General features: G+C 38.5%; 1 protein-coding gene across 1 annotated transcript in view; it reads right to left on the bottom strand.

Annotated features, from left to right (window-relative positions):
- Ork1 (open rectifier K[+] channel 1) overlaps positions 1–15,402 on the bottom strand; it is a 156,050-nt gene that overhangs the window by 61,088 nt on the left and 79,560 nt on the right. The window contains exon 2 of the mRNA XM_071585606.1: positions 13,848–14,021. Within this exon, the coding sequence (XP_071441707.1) occupies positions 13,848–14,021 (174 nt within the window). The remainder of the gene's footprint in view (positions 1–13,847; positions 14,022–15,402) is intronic.

Here is a 15,402-nt window from a genome sequence, read left to right as displayed (position 1 = left end):
TAGTCGAGTAAACTCTCTTCCCACCAAGTCCTATGGTTGGTGTAAGTCAGAAATAATTCAGACATTCAAGGAAAGGGAAGAAAATAACTTCCTTTCCTTGTTCTGCAAGAGGTTTCCCAGGATGTTATAGTATTCATAAAATTGCCCATCCGCGCAAGTACAAGGAATCACCCGAATATAAGCGAGATTTCCCATCATCCGGTAATCGCCAAGTCTTCACCAGGCAACCACAGTCGCCGACGGAGTCACATGAAATGAAAAAAAGGAGGTATACCGTCAAATAGAGTTGGGTCGTACGTACTGCGTCTTTTTTCTGTCTGCAGATAATATTGAGAAAAAATCTACAATGAAAGAAACTCTTTGGGAAGGAAGCTTCGCTCACAGGGATGGAACATTTATTCTTATGATTTTCCCTAGCGGGGTCTCCATCGACTCTTTTATTTTACGCATAGTCATTTTCAATAAGTATATGAGCAGTCTTCCGCATATCGAGAAAAGTGGAAAGGAGAAAAAGGACTTTTATGTTGGAAATCAATGGCTGTCAGGCACCCTCGCAAATGGCGTAAAACTATTGCAGCCTAAGTACCTAACAGCCACTGAATCCCTACATAAGGAATGTTATCACATTTCCCAAATTCTCTGAAAACCAGTCACTACCTACGACTTTTGAGAATGGTAGTGCAGCCATTCCTTGATTTTTCGGGAAATACGATTCTTACAAATATGCGGAAATTATAACAGGAAAATAAAAGAAAATAAAGGAAAATACGGTATCCACAGTGATATCTTGTGTAAATATTCAGAGCAGAAAGTAAAAAAAATGTGTACGAGCTAATATTGAGGTGCATTGCTGTATTATTGATATAAAACTTTGAAAATGAAATGTCTTCGATTGTTAAATATTTTTCTGCTTCTAAGTGAATCAATAAGTAATCATCTCAGAAACCACAACTGCCTACGATATCACTAGTGTAAACATGAGAGACGTTCCCTAGCTTCAACTTGGAGTTTACTTTTATACGATAACGAGATGTGAGCGATATCAGAACCAGAAAGAGGAAGGTCGCACAAGATGAAAACTTCGTGGTGAAAAGGATCGAAGAAGATATGACCAATGGAAAAAAAATGCTAAGACCAATCATACAACTTTATTTTGCAGATACGGAAGATAAAAGACTGTCCATAGAAGTCACTGGCAAGAAGCAAGTTAAAAGGACACATCCCAAAGCGTCAATAGTTTACTAAAGACCGTAGTGGCAGGAACCATAGAAGGGATGAAATACGGAGAAAGACGGAGGAAGAATTACGCCAATAAAGCAAAAGACGCAAGAGTATGGAACTATGGCGGTATTAACAGGGAGCAGGAGGGATCGGATGGCTGCCGCAAATTAATCGAAAGATTACTAATGGGTTTTGTATAATTTGTTACCAAATGCGATGATGAACTGCTCAATTACGAGGGCTTTAGATACATTCTGCATGTACAGGGTAAAATTGAGATGATTTGTGTAATGCTTTAAGCGTTTTATTTTCAAATATCAGGAACGTCAAACAAAATAGGGATCGGTGGATATTAAGGGTTTCCTGCAAATCTGTACCCGGATGAAGCCCATTACAGAAATGGGAATTTTACTTGCCGGGGAGGGGAGGGAAAGACAAGCACAGAGAAGGGCTTGCCTCGACATTTTTGTGGAAATTCTTGATCGCGCATGCAAGGTTACCTATTCGCTGCCTGATACTCGAAGGTCGTAGGTCAAATCAATGTCGTCATTGGAAATAAGGGGGAAGAGATCAAAAAAAAAACAAGAGGGATGCGAGTACAACGCGTTTCCTCTCGCTTCTGTAATTGCCAAGACGGTCGCATCATCGCCAGGTTCCACTGCTAGCGTCCTGTGTCCCCTCCCTCTTTCGCCACTTAGGTTAATTAGCGATCCATTTTCCGCTTTTTTTAAAACGCTGATTGTATTCAAAGTCGGGCGCGTGCGTGACAAAAGTGGAATCATCCCTCCTTCCTCGAGTTCACTCCCCACGAGTGCTGAGCCACAGGAGTGCGAATTACACAAGAATTAAATTGGCGGAAAATGAACCGTCTTGCTTCACTCCTTCCCCTGCTGAGCCGCCCGACGACACCGTGTTCCTCCTGCCTTCCGATCGCGAGAGGGAACGATGCCGTTACCGGTTTTGCATGCGACGTTTCCGAAGGTGGGAGGCTTCCACGGATGACGGCGGGTGGGTCGGAAGGGAGGAGGAGAGTCACGGAACAGAGGTTCATCCGACAGGTTCCGCGATTATCTCACCCGTCTCACCCCCGCATTCGGCGAGGGGGATCTGCGACGCCGTTGTTGCCCGGCTCCTCCCTTGAGGGGCGGGGGGGGGGGACGCTGCAGCGCCGGTGTCGAAAGCTGCCCGAGGGCGTTATAAGGACACCCTTGGGGTGGGGTCGTTTGGGATCTATGAACGTCGGCTTCAATCGTCTCACTCTCTTCTTGATGAGATGCCCCGAAGGCGCGCATCTGCGCAATTCGTGCCTCGCGCACGTGAGGGACGGATCACGAAAAAGCGGATGGCTTCCGAGGATGAGGAAAACAATTGATCACGGTATGAAGTTGAAGCGGCGCCATTTTCCTAAGCGTGCAGTTGCAAATCATAATAAAGTTTAATCAACGTCACGCAGTACTAAGAATCTGGAATCAGCCGATCGAAAAACAAAACTTTGCGGCGTGAAGGTATGTACGTACCAAATGAAATTTAACAGGGCTGTAATATCTCTCCACACTTTAAAAAAATTACCGAATCTCATTATTTTATTTACTGTGGGGATGGGTAACTACTTTGACTGCAGTAAAATTGTTGATCACGGTCGAAGGAGTCTTCTCCTCTAAGTGAGTGATTCTTTAAGGCCACAGCGGCTCAATGCATAACAGCAATATTAATCAATTTAGTTATATCTCTACGCGTAACAAAGAAAAAAACATTCGAATTTATAAAAAAGTTCTATCTAAATATAAAACCTTTTATACATCTACTAGAGTATAGCTCCGAAAACTTAGTGAATTAAACTGTTTGAATGGAAAGAGTAGACCAAGAAAGTCTAGGGTGAATGTGATGGAAAAGAATTTCAGTGGAATACTAGAATACCAGGAATAATGGAGTACAATGTATGAAATTGAGCCCGGCGAAAGTAATAAGCAAGGGCAGGGGTAGTATTAAATAAATTATTATAAGGGAGTAAGTTACCCGAAAAAAAACTAATAATCAACCATAAGATTACATCTTTTAAGGAAAAATTTATTTTCACTTTTTCTATGTTTTATATAAAAAAAATATGTTCACATAAATTTGATTCCCGTATTTCTAAGAGTTTTCCTACGATTTTTCTCCATCTGATAATCTTGGCTGCTTGATATTGAAAGGAAAAATATTTTTGAACAAAATTTTTATTCCTGAATAAAATCGTACAAAACAGCCTATTTCGACCGGTACTGCGCTACTCAATCCACATGTTATGCATTAGAATCACGTTTCGGATATGGATACCATTTCTTTATGTAGCGCACCCTCTATGGTTGAATTTAGAGATTACATGCTCTCATGCGTTGTAGTAGCTTAACATTATCGTCATTATTATCAAGTAATCACTTAATTGAACTTCATTCAAAGTGCACCAAACTGCAGATTGATTTTTATCAAAGTCATTCCACTGATTGGCACTAACGTGAAATTTCAGTCACTTACCAAACATAATGATATCAGAATTCCCTGCCAGCATTTCACCCATGCCAGTTGGAATCATTTCAAAAGGAACAGAACGAGAATTGAAAGGCAGAACTCGCGTACAAGAATTTGCGCCGGGGCTGTTTTCATTGCGCCTGCACCGCTTCGTTCGTGACCCAGAATACGAATTTCTCTTCTCCTCGAGTTTTATGCTAATTTGATAACTGGCGCCGTCTTTCGATAAAGACCCTCACAAAATGCTCTTAGAAAAGGTTTGATGAACTAAGGATTCTCAGTTAGTGATCGAACAATTTTACACGCATATTGCGAGGAATACATAAAATATTTGGAATTACCAGTAACTAAACGCTATGGATTTATTACGTGGAAAACATAATGGCATTAGACTTGTTGCGTGGATAATAAGGAATTGATCAGTTTGATATTTTGCCCCTTTTAAAGAAAATATTTGCAAGATTGACAGTTTGGATATCCATATAATGATAAAGAGATAAAGAGTTACAAATTAAGAGGGTTTGGTAGGTTATCAACACGCCCTCTCTTTATGGGCATTTTTAATTCTACAGATATTTTTACGGTGGATACCACTGCGAAACCTGTGCAGCCTGCATTTTTTAATATCCCTTGAAAAATGAAAGTTATCTTTGTTTATTTCACTCCTTTGCGTTTGCTAATATTTTGTTTGTAATAATACCGTGTATTTACATAATTGGACCCATTATATTCTTCATGCATTAAAATGAATTGTGCCAATGACACGAGGGCAGTGGTAGAACCTTATTTAGTACTTGCCCCGGAAAAATAAATCTTTTTTTCGCCCTTACGCTTACCTAAGTACCGCAGGGTTCTCTTCCAGCATCTTTTCTTCCATAATCTCTAGGATCAGAGAGTAAAAAGACTAAACTGAATGCATAGAAGAGGACGAGATTTCTACGGAGAACTGGAAAACGAATTCGAAACATTGAGGAGAGAAATTTTCACAATTCGTGTCGCGTCCCAAATTGGACCGCCATCAACTTCGAGAAAGATCGAATAAATTACACAAGTAAAGGGATACACGGTCAAACACGTCTGTCTCCCCAGATTTTCCGTAAGCATGTCACCCGCCGGCACCACGATTTCACCCAAATCACGCGGCGATGACCACCCCAACGCCCTTCCGCGCAGTGCCCGAAACCTTCTCCCAGTGGTCGAAACCTTCGAGCTCTTTAATGGCTGCGCCGTTGAAAACGCCACCGTCAGTCAACGTGACTAATTTTTCACTTAGCAATCGCTAACCGATCCTCTTGGCCAAAAGAGTTGCTCGTCATTCGATAATCGGGAGGCCAAATGCCGGAGATAGGTTTTATATTTGTTATCTTTGTGCAGGCGAGCGAGGAAGAGGGGCGAATGGAGTGGGAATTTAGGATAGCGTTGAAGAGTGTTGGAAGCTAATGAGGAGCACACTAGCGGTTTTTTTATTTTAACTTTAAATTTATTAACAATCACGCAAATGGATGAATGTTATAAAAGTCACTATATATACAACTATTTTTACTGATATTCTGCTGGTTAAGGTAGTTTATCGATGGACAATACACTACACAACGGTACAACGATTCATTTCCTCACCTCTCCTGACATCCGAAACTACAATCTAGCCCTTAATATAGTCCCTCTTCAATTCCGTAAACTTCTTTCCTCCCTTCATATAATATTACAAGAAACCAAAATTAAAGAGGCAACTTAAAAGGTCATGCGAAAATGTCAATCATGGGGATCTCGTTCTTGATGGTTAATCTTGTAGTTTCCCTAGTCAGAATCACAGGTTATCAATCCGTGGATTGGTTTTTCGCATCTCTTACATGCTAATTTTTTCATTCCCTCATAACTCCATGCGCTGACGTTTCCCATTACCTGCTTCATAAACTTGGTCTTCTCCTGTTATTCTTCCTCTCTATGCTTCCTTCAATTACGGTCTTCTTGGTGCCACAAGATGTATTAAATTGGTTTCCCCTTCTTTTTGTATCCTCCATAAATTTCTCTTGTCCCTAACTCTTCGTAGTATTTCTTTACTAGTTACTCCATCCATCAATTTTATTTTCATCATCTCTCGGAAGCACCAAACTTCCATTGTCTAATAATTTCCATAACCTCTTCCTTTCTCTGTTGTTTCTAGCATTCACATTTCACACCCAAAGAAGACTCCTAATGAAAATTAACGGATGAAAAATTTTGAATAAATTTTTATAAATTATATCCGTACATGAAAAAATTTTCTATAATGATGTTCATAAGTTTCTGGAAGGATGAAGTAATTGGATATGGCTGCATTATTTAAATGTTGAATGTAGCCATGCTTTTCCTTATTCAAAACATGTCCTAGAAACGCCTTTCACACAACAACACTTTTAACACATTTATTGCACATTTTTTTATCAATGCATACAAAGGAATTCTATTTTTTGGATTGTACAATGCATTATTAATGATGTCGTGCAACATTGCACTTTTTTCGGAGCGCACTGTTCGTTGGTTTATGCATATTGGACAAGACCCTTATCCTTTTTCCATGCATCTGCCAATTTCCTACGGGTTTTATATGCATCAATATACCCATTTGTAAAATATTAAATACAAATGATGAATAAATTATGGGAAGGAAATTCAGTTGAAATAAATACTTATGTTCTGTATATCGTCTAATTGTTCTGCAGAGCTAGATCACAATGCCGAAGTCCGAACCAACGACATCGGCTTGCGAATTCAGTATATCATCAGCCATTATAATAATCTAATCCTGTTTACAGGTACATACATGAATACATTTATATAGATTTATTTAGTGTTTTGAAAGGTGTAAACATAATAATCAGAGATGAAACTGAATACAGGGAAGAGACTTTAAACCGGCATATTGCAGAAATATAACTTCATCCTCGCTTCTTGTGCTAAATCCCCACTTCATCTAACTAAGCGCACGTCAAAATCCCCCCCCCCACATGCTACAAGAAGAAAGGATGGACTCTCGGTCATCACTCTAGGCTAATTGGCATCACAGACACGCTTTAATTGGCAAACTGCAGATAAATACTGAAGAGAGAGAGAGAAGAAAGTTTCGCGCGAGAGTATTAATGCATTAAGATCACGACCACTCCGAAAGAGGAACCTCAGTGGGCGGAGTCTGTGTGCACGCCACACTGGGCTCTTTCCCGAATATTTCATTCGAGAAGTCTGCAGAAGAAGAGCGGACACTCCTTCCGGGGCAATCGGCGGCAGAGAAAGGTGGACGATGTACGCGAGAAAGTCGTGGACACTAGCCAAGGAAGGGACCAACGCGCTAAGTTTCTGAAGGAGCAATCAAGACGTTGGCATTGCGAAGGTGGAATGACGAATATAGTTCAACCCATGTGCGGATCCAAATGGTGGGGAAAGTAATCTCCTCCCACCCACCTCGGATATGAGAGGAAGTACAATATCCAACACAACTCTCCTATTTCTGGAGCGTGCTCTCACCGGCTGGCGCAGTAAACCGATTCCTGCGGAGTCAAATATTTACGCTTGATATTCAAACTTTAATATTTTGCCAAATTTTCGGAATAGTGGGGTCAGTTATAATGATGTCGTGTGTACTAATAATTATTATAATAGTTTGTTTTTAAATAAGAATTGTTTCAATTTCAGTACACCTATTTATAATTTTAATATTTTTTCAAACTAATCTTTGAGAGCATATCTGTCAATTGACTACATGCAGACTAAGCAAAAGAAAACACTTTCTGTCGTTGATTAAATATTTTACTCCAAAACATTGAAAACAATTTTACAAGTTTCCAGCAATAATAACATAATAAGATTAATTATATACAAATGCTAGTAAAAACTGCTTACGTGTTTTCACCACCTTAGAACGCTTCCACTGCATTGGGCTGATATCATATAATATATCTATTATCCGAATTACCATTGTCATTATCCTTTTCTTTATTGCGTTTCTTAGTTATCTTGTTATTGATTTTTACTTCACAATGTTTCAGCATCAGATTTTTTAAAATCCTTCTCTTGGTGGGTGTTTGCCTTCCCGAGTTTGCGTAGGGATAGGACTATATTTGGAATATATTATTGCTAGAAACCCAAAGCAATGAAATATTCGTTCCTTCTATTCACTAAGTTAATTTTCTGCACAAAGTTACTTTCGAGGAAAGAAGAATGGATGAAGTCACCCTAAGATTTCGATTTATTCCCAATAAATTTGATCAACTCCTCTTTGAACTTCCAATATGATAAAGCATAAACTTCCAATATAATAATTAATAACCAAAATAACTTCTATCACAAAAAACAAATCGAAGCAAAGGTTATTGAAGAGGTTTGATCAAAGCGCCCACAATCAATCCGTTTGTATATTAAAGAGAATGAAGACCCAAAAAACTTACGCTGCACAATCAATATTAGGTATCGGCTGGATAGAGAGTTCAACGCCCGGTGAAATTCATTAATTCAAGCAAATTAATCTTAGGTGTCCAATGGAGAACATCATGGGAAAGTAATTCCCTCAAAGAATGTGGATTCGAATCCTAGCAGTTGCAAATGCGGATCCTGAGAGCATTTCTGGATACATCAGTAGGCATGTTACCAGTACCTAAAAAGAAAATCTTAATATCAAAGCCTGAAATCATGACAAAATTCATAATAGGCTTGACTTAAAGTTGAAGAGGAAATATTATTTAAGAGAAAGGTGCAGAAGGCATGGGCGAATGTGGTCAAAGAGACTATAACTTCAAGGAATATAAGAAGGATCAGGAAAAGAATAGCATATATTAAACACTGCATACATGAAACGATATACGTATAGGGCAGGCACGGTCTAGGCAGTGTGGGAAAAGGAAGGAAGGATGACTGGAGTAAAAGGAAGTAAACTTCCTGATGCATAACTTCAAGTCGGGCTTTTGACGCTGCCTGCACAAAAAGAGCGCCGTGTAAGGAGTGCATTTATATACGAAAAGTTTTCGCAGATCTATCTCCCCTACGTACTTTCTGCACATTCTCAAATGATCTTTCATATCTACGCGTACTTAACATTATGTCTCAATTTTTCACTACACTTCCCAACTTGATCTCCTGTTTGGTAAATGTATGCTATAAATTAATTTTGTACAAATGACCAAAATATCGCAGGTAATTTTATGAATGAGTAGAGTCCCTGAATTAGATATCTACTTTAAGTTTAACTTAAATAATAATTTCAGATTTGTCCACTCCCGAGAATATATTTGCCTATTCAGAGTTTGAGAAATAAGATCATCACTTCAATATTTTATTACCAGCGAACAATAATAATAAACATAGAAAATAATCCCGTCATTTTCCGACATCCGTGGGCGGAATTTAATGAGATTCGCGTCGATAACGTAATAATATATTTTTTCTCTGCACATCAAAATGGACATTTTTTAGCATTCACTTTCCAAAGACCACCAATTTTCACCAATCTGGCGATTTTTCACTTGACTAAATGGGATGAATCCGGATAAAAAAATCGAGAACGTCAAGAAAGATATTCTGCAGCATATTATCAATGAATACGAATTACAAAGAGTCAGACGATTTCTCTCGATTTCAGAATATACGTTTTGATCTAAAGCTGAAATAATTGAAAAAAAGTTATTTTGGAGGTGACTTTTGATAATGAGAGAAAATTTAGATTAGAAATATTAGAATTCACAGAAATCTTTTTTGCCCCATAAATTTTGCGCAAAAACTCAAATACAAGTGAAACTTAATTATAAAAAAATACTGATCATGATATGATATTTCTACAAGGTATTACTAACCCAATGCACTGAATCTTAATGGCAACTATAATTAATTGCTTTTTCAATTATGTACCCTTGCCTTTATCCTCTAATATGCTCTTTCTGCTTGTATTATAAACGACATTTGGCAAACCAACACTCAATTAGAGGTGAAGGTTAAAGTTACCTGCACGTAATTATAATCCATTTTCCAGGTGAAAATTACGCAACAGCAAACATTTTTGTTTTATTTATCTATTATTATCCCAGGGACATGTTCAGCGTCGTTAAAACCCGATCATCAATTGTAAACCCACACACTTGATGGCTAATAAAAGTGTTCTATGAATAATAAAAATGGCTATTACGAAAATTTATTATAATATATAATTCGTCTTCAGCACATCTTTTCCCCCACCTTACTGGCATTAATGAACGCATTCCATCAATCCTTCTCCAAAGGCTGGTATGTCGCCACCACCTATCATATCACGCCCTCATGTGGCAGCTTGCAACGTAGCACGCGGATGGACTCAATTTCGCAAGGGCGGAATCCGGTTCACCCGCAGTGCCACTAAGCAATCGACAAATTACTTCCATTCTTCTCCGTTGAAAAAAAAATTTCGAGGCATTCATTCGGGCGTCGCTGAACGCACCCCGCTTAACGATCAACCACACGACCCTCCCGTCCCTACGATACCCGACAGAGTGACCTCCACCCATTCGCGAAGGGCAAGGGCAAATACGCGTGGGTGGTGAAGGGGGATAGATAGGGGGTGGAAGAGAGAATACCGCCGTGCTTTGCAATGTGCAGCAAAGAACCACTTGGCGAGAGACTGCCAGTGGCGGAATCCGATTCGGTCGTCCTTACTAAAGACAGAGTGGAGCAGGGGAAGTTGATGGGGTAGCGCGTGGGCGGGAGCCTCGAAGCGGCAGCCCTCGTCGGCGGCCGGGGAGGGCGAAGGGATGGTGTACACGGTGCTGAGGGCGGCTTAAGGTTCCGAGGGAGCGAGCGCGATGCTGCAATTATAATGGCACAATGGTGGGAGAGTAGACCGGGGGAGGAAAATGACGTGAGCTCAACAACTCCGAACTGTTAGGCATTAATGATAGATTTCACTCCTACCAATGGGTAATATCAGAAACTCAAATTTTGGTACCTGCATTTAGAAATGGTCTATTTTATCAATTTGCTCTGAATAGCTAATATTTCCTTGCCGAGTGGGTGGTGACGCTCAATATTCATGACTCCTTCTATGCTTCCTTTCCTGTCTCTTCCTTGCGGTGCATTTAAGATAGATAGAGGTATGATATCCGAGGAAGGTTACGTACTATGCGGGTATGATTAACTAGAACTATTTGTAACAATTAGTTCCTTTTTAGTTAGCGGGTAGATTCTTGATAAACTGGGATAAGTAAGTGCCTTTTTTAGAGGTGCAAGTGTGCATTAAAAAACGAACTTTAAATTATTTCACAATTGTCCGATAGTGAACAAATGACACAGTTGTAGGCGTAACATGGTGGAAATCCTTCATGATGAAATAAGACACTGCTTTTCCACATAGAATCGATGTGGAAAAGCAAAGTGTCTTCTTTCTTCACGAAACTGAACATGTATTCTTAAAATGAAAACAATAACTCCCTCCAGTAGTTCCACGAGATATCTTATTTAAGCGACTTAGGCTTCGTTGCTCAGGAGTATAATTGGGACAGTGAATTCGCGTGGAAGTAGGGATTTGATGATGCTGCTAGGCAGCAAAGCCTATATCGTTTGAATAAAATATCTTGTGAAACTACAGCAGAGTTTCTGTTTCCATTTAGCGTATGTAAATTTCAAAAAGTTGCGTCGAAAACCATCCGTTATAGTAAAATTTATGATAAAAGCTATAGCTACTTTGATAGAGTCATTAAATAGTGATTTTTCTCACAAAATCATAAAATGAGGGTCGATAAATGTAAAACAATGTTGGTATCAGTGCATTGAAGATAAAATTGAACAAAAGTGAGTGTAGAATCAAGAACTATGTTTTTAATTTTAAATATGAACCAACAGTTTATAGTATCTAAATTTTAACAATACGAAATGGTAACTTCAATTAATTTTTCGGATGGGAAAAATTTCAATATATGTATTAATTTTTGGTTAGCTCACCAAAGTATTTTTTCTACGAGTGTGAGTGGCAATAGGGCTCTAAAGATGTAGGTGAAGTATCATTGATATAACGATTGCATGTTTGTGTGTGTGTGTGTGTGTTTGTGTGATATAATTAACTTCGATGAGATGAAGAGAGATTTGATGATATCTAGTCTAGTCTTGACTTATACATAAAGCACTTAATGGAGTTATCGTGAGTGAAATCCGATAAGGTCTTGATCCGAGCAGTGCTCGAATGTAACCGGTTTATTCAACTTTAGTTTTGATCAGAAACATACCCCTTATTGGAATTAATTCATCCTTCATTCCAATACAATTTCCTCATGGATGGTAACTGGACGACAGTAAGAATAGTATACGAGTATTTTCCTCACACACTTGTTCACCTTGAGTATCAACAAAATGCGGGGAACAAGCCGCAGGTTGGTCTGTTAGGTGAGAGTACAGGAAGAACACGCCCAATACCAATCCCAACAGCACTGTGTGACATTCAAACATCAGGATTATGGGGGCAGGCCCTTTCCATGTGTTGACTTCGATTTCCCAGAAAGATCTCTCACCCTACAAACCAATAGTTGTGGTGATGCAGAGGGGGGTTGGATACGTTACCATTACCCTCCGATCAGTAGCCCAGTGCTCTGGCTACTTGAATCTTTTACTAACATCACTCGAACTGAAATCGTTACGGAGACAGCCCGACTTTCATCTGAAAACTCATCCTTCCTTGATTCAATACTATTGTAGGTAGAAGGCCCGCAGTTTCATTACAATTTTATTTTAAAAATCGGCTTTTCGACCCTTGAAAAAATGGGGAAATTGGAAATATCAAACCAAAAGTATAAAACTTTATTACCGATTACGTGATCACGCTACATCTGTAAACTCTGTGGGGACCAACAAGTAGGTATTTCTTAACTACGAACATATTTATTTTGTAGAAAATTAGAGCGCGATCAATAGGAAGACTGATTTCATGCAAGGTATCAATCGTCATTCTTCGTTCAAGGTATCAATTGTCGCTTTTGGTTTGGTAAACTAATTGCTTTGTAAACACAGCATACCCTCGTTTATAAAGACTCAGCCCAAACACTTCATTAACACCAAAAAATATTTTACCGTGGCAAGAGTACTTTACAAAGAATCAATGGGAAACTTCTGTTGCCACAAATTTTGTCGTAACGAACATTTCTCGTTCCAAGTTACATTTGAGTCCAATGTTTATGGAGATTTTTATGCATATCCATACCATCAGGTGTAGAGAGCAACAACAACAATCATGTTTTAGAAGGATATACCAACATCGATTACGAGTTATCAGTAAAACCTATATTCGGTGGGTAGATTTGAGAACTTCGTTAATTAATGTTTCTCTACGTTTACATTATATAATGAAAAAATATATAAAATCTGTCGAGTTTTGGATTTCAAATAATAATTCTGGCTACCTCTAAAACCAACAAAGACACTGACACCAATAAGAAACAACCTGATGATGACGTTCAACGTCTAAACCTGGATCGTGCTCTAAATAAAGTGTTTGGAATTTTGGAATTACAAAGTCAATAACTTCACTTCATTTCAATATGAGGGAAACAAGTTGAGCAAAAAAAAGTCGGAAAATATGACAACAGCATTTTCCACGAATTCACCCGAATTTGAATCCGTAACCCTTGAGTTCGCTATCTCATAGTCGAAGAAAGGACCATGAACATGTACGTATAACATCATGCACACATTAAAGCGTTCATTAAGAATTTAATATGAAAATTTCTACGAAAAACCAGATGCTTTCAGATAATTTCGAAACCGTTCGGACGCTAAAAATTGTCTAATATTCAGTTATGTAACGGAAATTTTATACTTACTGATGTTTGTGAAGAAGATAGAAGATATTCATTCATTTCTTTCCCAAGAGACTTTAACTGCTCTCCCATCAATAACAAATACACGTAGAGCCCGGTACCCATTGTGATTATCATTCTTAAAATTCTTAGAACATTAAAAAAAGCATATGAGGCCATCAAACAAACTTATCCATCCACAACATACAAACATTTACAGAGGAGATGTCATCTCTTCTGTATAGCATTCTACTAGCTTAAATATTTTCGCTGATGAAGGCCAATATCGAGCGTCCAAAAACTCACAGAATTCCACTCACACACACAAAAAGGTCCTCTTACCAATTGAGCTGACGACTGTGAAAGCAAAGTAGAACGAGTTGTACAGGTTCCACTTGAACGGTCGTTCCTCTTCCTCGGACATATTCAGGACGGGCTTTCCACAGTAATCGTTTAGCTTGTCGGCGAGCTCCTGTTCGTACCATGAGTTCTCCGACATGTGGATCTGTAAGAGCTCTGCACAAGTTGACGTACGGGCGAGGTTCATGAAAAAGAGCAGAGGGAAAAAGATGCCATTAGAATGATTCCTCAAGCAAAGTTTTTCTTAAAACGAGGCTGTCTTTAAGCAGAAAATTACGACCAAATCCCAGATACTGCGGAATAACTTTTTCGATTAAGAGTTTCAAGTATGAAAACACAAAGTATACGTAACAAGGTATAAGACAAGATATAACAAGGTATGAAGAAATTATTCCACCACAATAAAAGACGCTCTTCTTTACGCTTTAGCCTAATAATGCTTTATAACCACTATTTTTATTTTTAACATAATTCTCTGATGATGACATCGAACATAACACATTGAAAGTACAAGAAACTGCGGGAGATGCTTCGACTGTAACTATTTGACGGAGTCATTCGTTAATATGCAATACAATGCAACAACGATCGCAGAGTGTAGAAATCATTCAGATTCATTATCATCCCGGTCAAAGTGAATGATTTTTAAACTTTGCAATTGTTGCATTACTTTGAAAGTAGTAGTAATGAAACGTTATTTATTGGTGGAGGTACATTTTTTCAACTTAAAAATGGTATTATTATGCAGTTCTTACAAACTTTGAGCAACGTAAAGGAAGGCATGAAAACCTTGAGCTCTTATTGTTAATCATATAGATTTGCGATATCTGACAATAAAAGATAGGGTTAAAGATGTTCGTAAACGGCTATTTTATGCACAAATTGTCCATGTAATGTTGACAGCTCCACTAAAAAAGGGTGCCTTTGACAATGAATCTGCTTCCCTGAGGATATTGGGACTTCACCCTCTTCCCTTTCGAGCCTTGAAATAGCCAATGGAATCTTGAAATGCTATTCTGCAGGACTTTAAAATGGCATAGTTGTAAAAAAATTACCGAATGATTAACGAGAAATGATTTGACGATAACAACGCATACCAATAATACGAGTTCATTTCTCATTCTATAGTTATGCTGTTGAACTACGAATTACGTATTTACTCTTAAAGGATTACCTATTACTATGCGAAACTCGTTGCGCTAGCGCTGACCTCTGGTGGTGAGTTCGAGAACCTTAAAAAAACTACCCTCGTATTATGATTAAAGTAGCAGAATCCAACTTGTGATGTCTTCAATTGGATGAAAATAGTTTGAAGGCTCGCATTTTAAGCGGCCAAATTTTGACGACTTCTACTCGTTTCTAATCTGTAAATTAGAAATCCTTCTTGATATGTTGACATAAAAAAATACGTATTCCGTTTGTATCGAATACATCTCAAAATGCTAATCAACGATACTATGAGGGTAATTTATTCTTATGAAAAATGAAACTTTCATCTTTCGTCAAAATAACGTTTGTGCAATACTAAAGTAGGCAT

The sequence above is a fragment of the Hetaerina americana genome, unplaced genomic scaffold, assembly GCF_022747635.1.
Source record: "Hetaerina americana unplaced genomic scaffold, ioHetAmer1.1.p SCAF_2, whole genome shotgun sequence".
NCBI lineage: Eukaryota > Metazoa > Arthropoda > Insecta > Odonata > Calopterygidae > Hetaerina > Hetaerina americana.
This window is presented reverse-complemented; position numbering and strand designations above follow the sequence as displayed.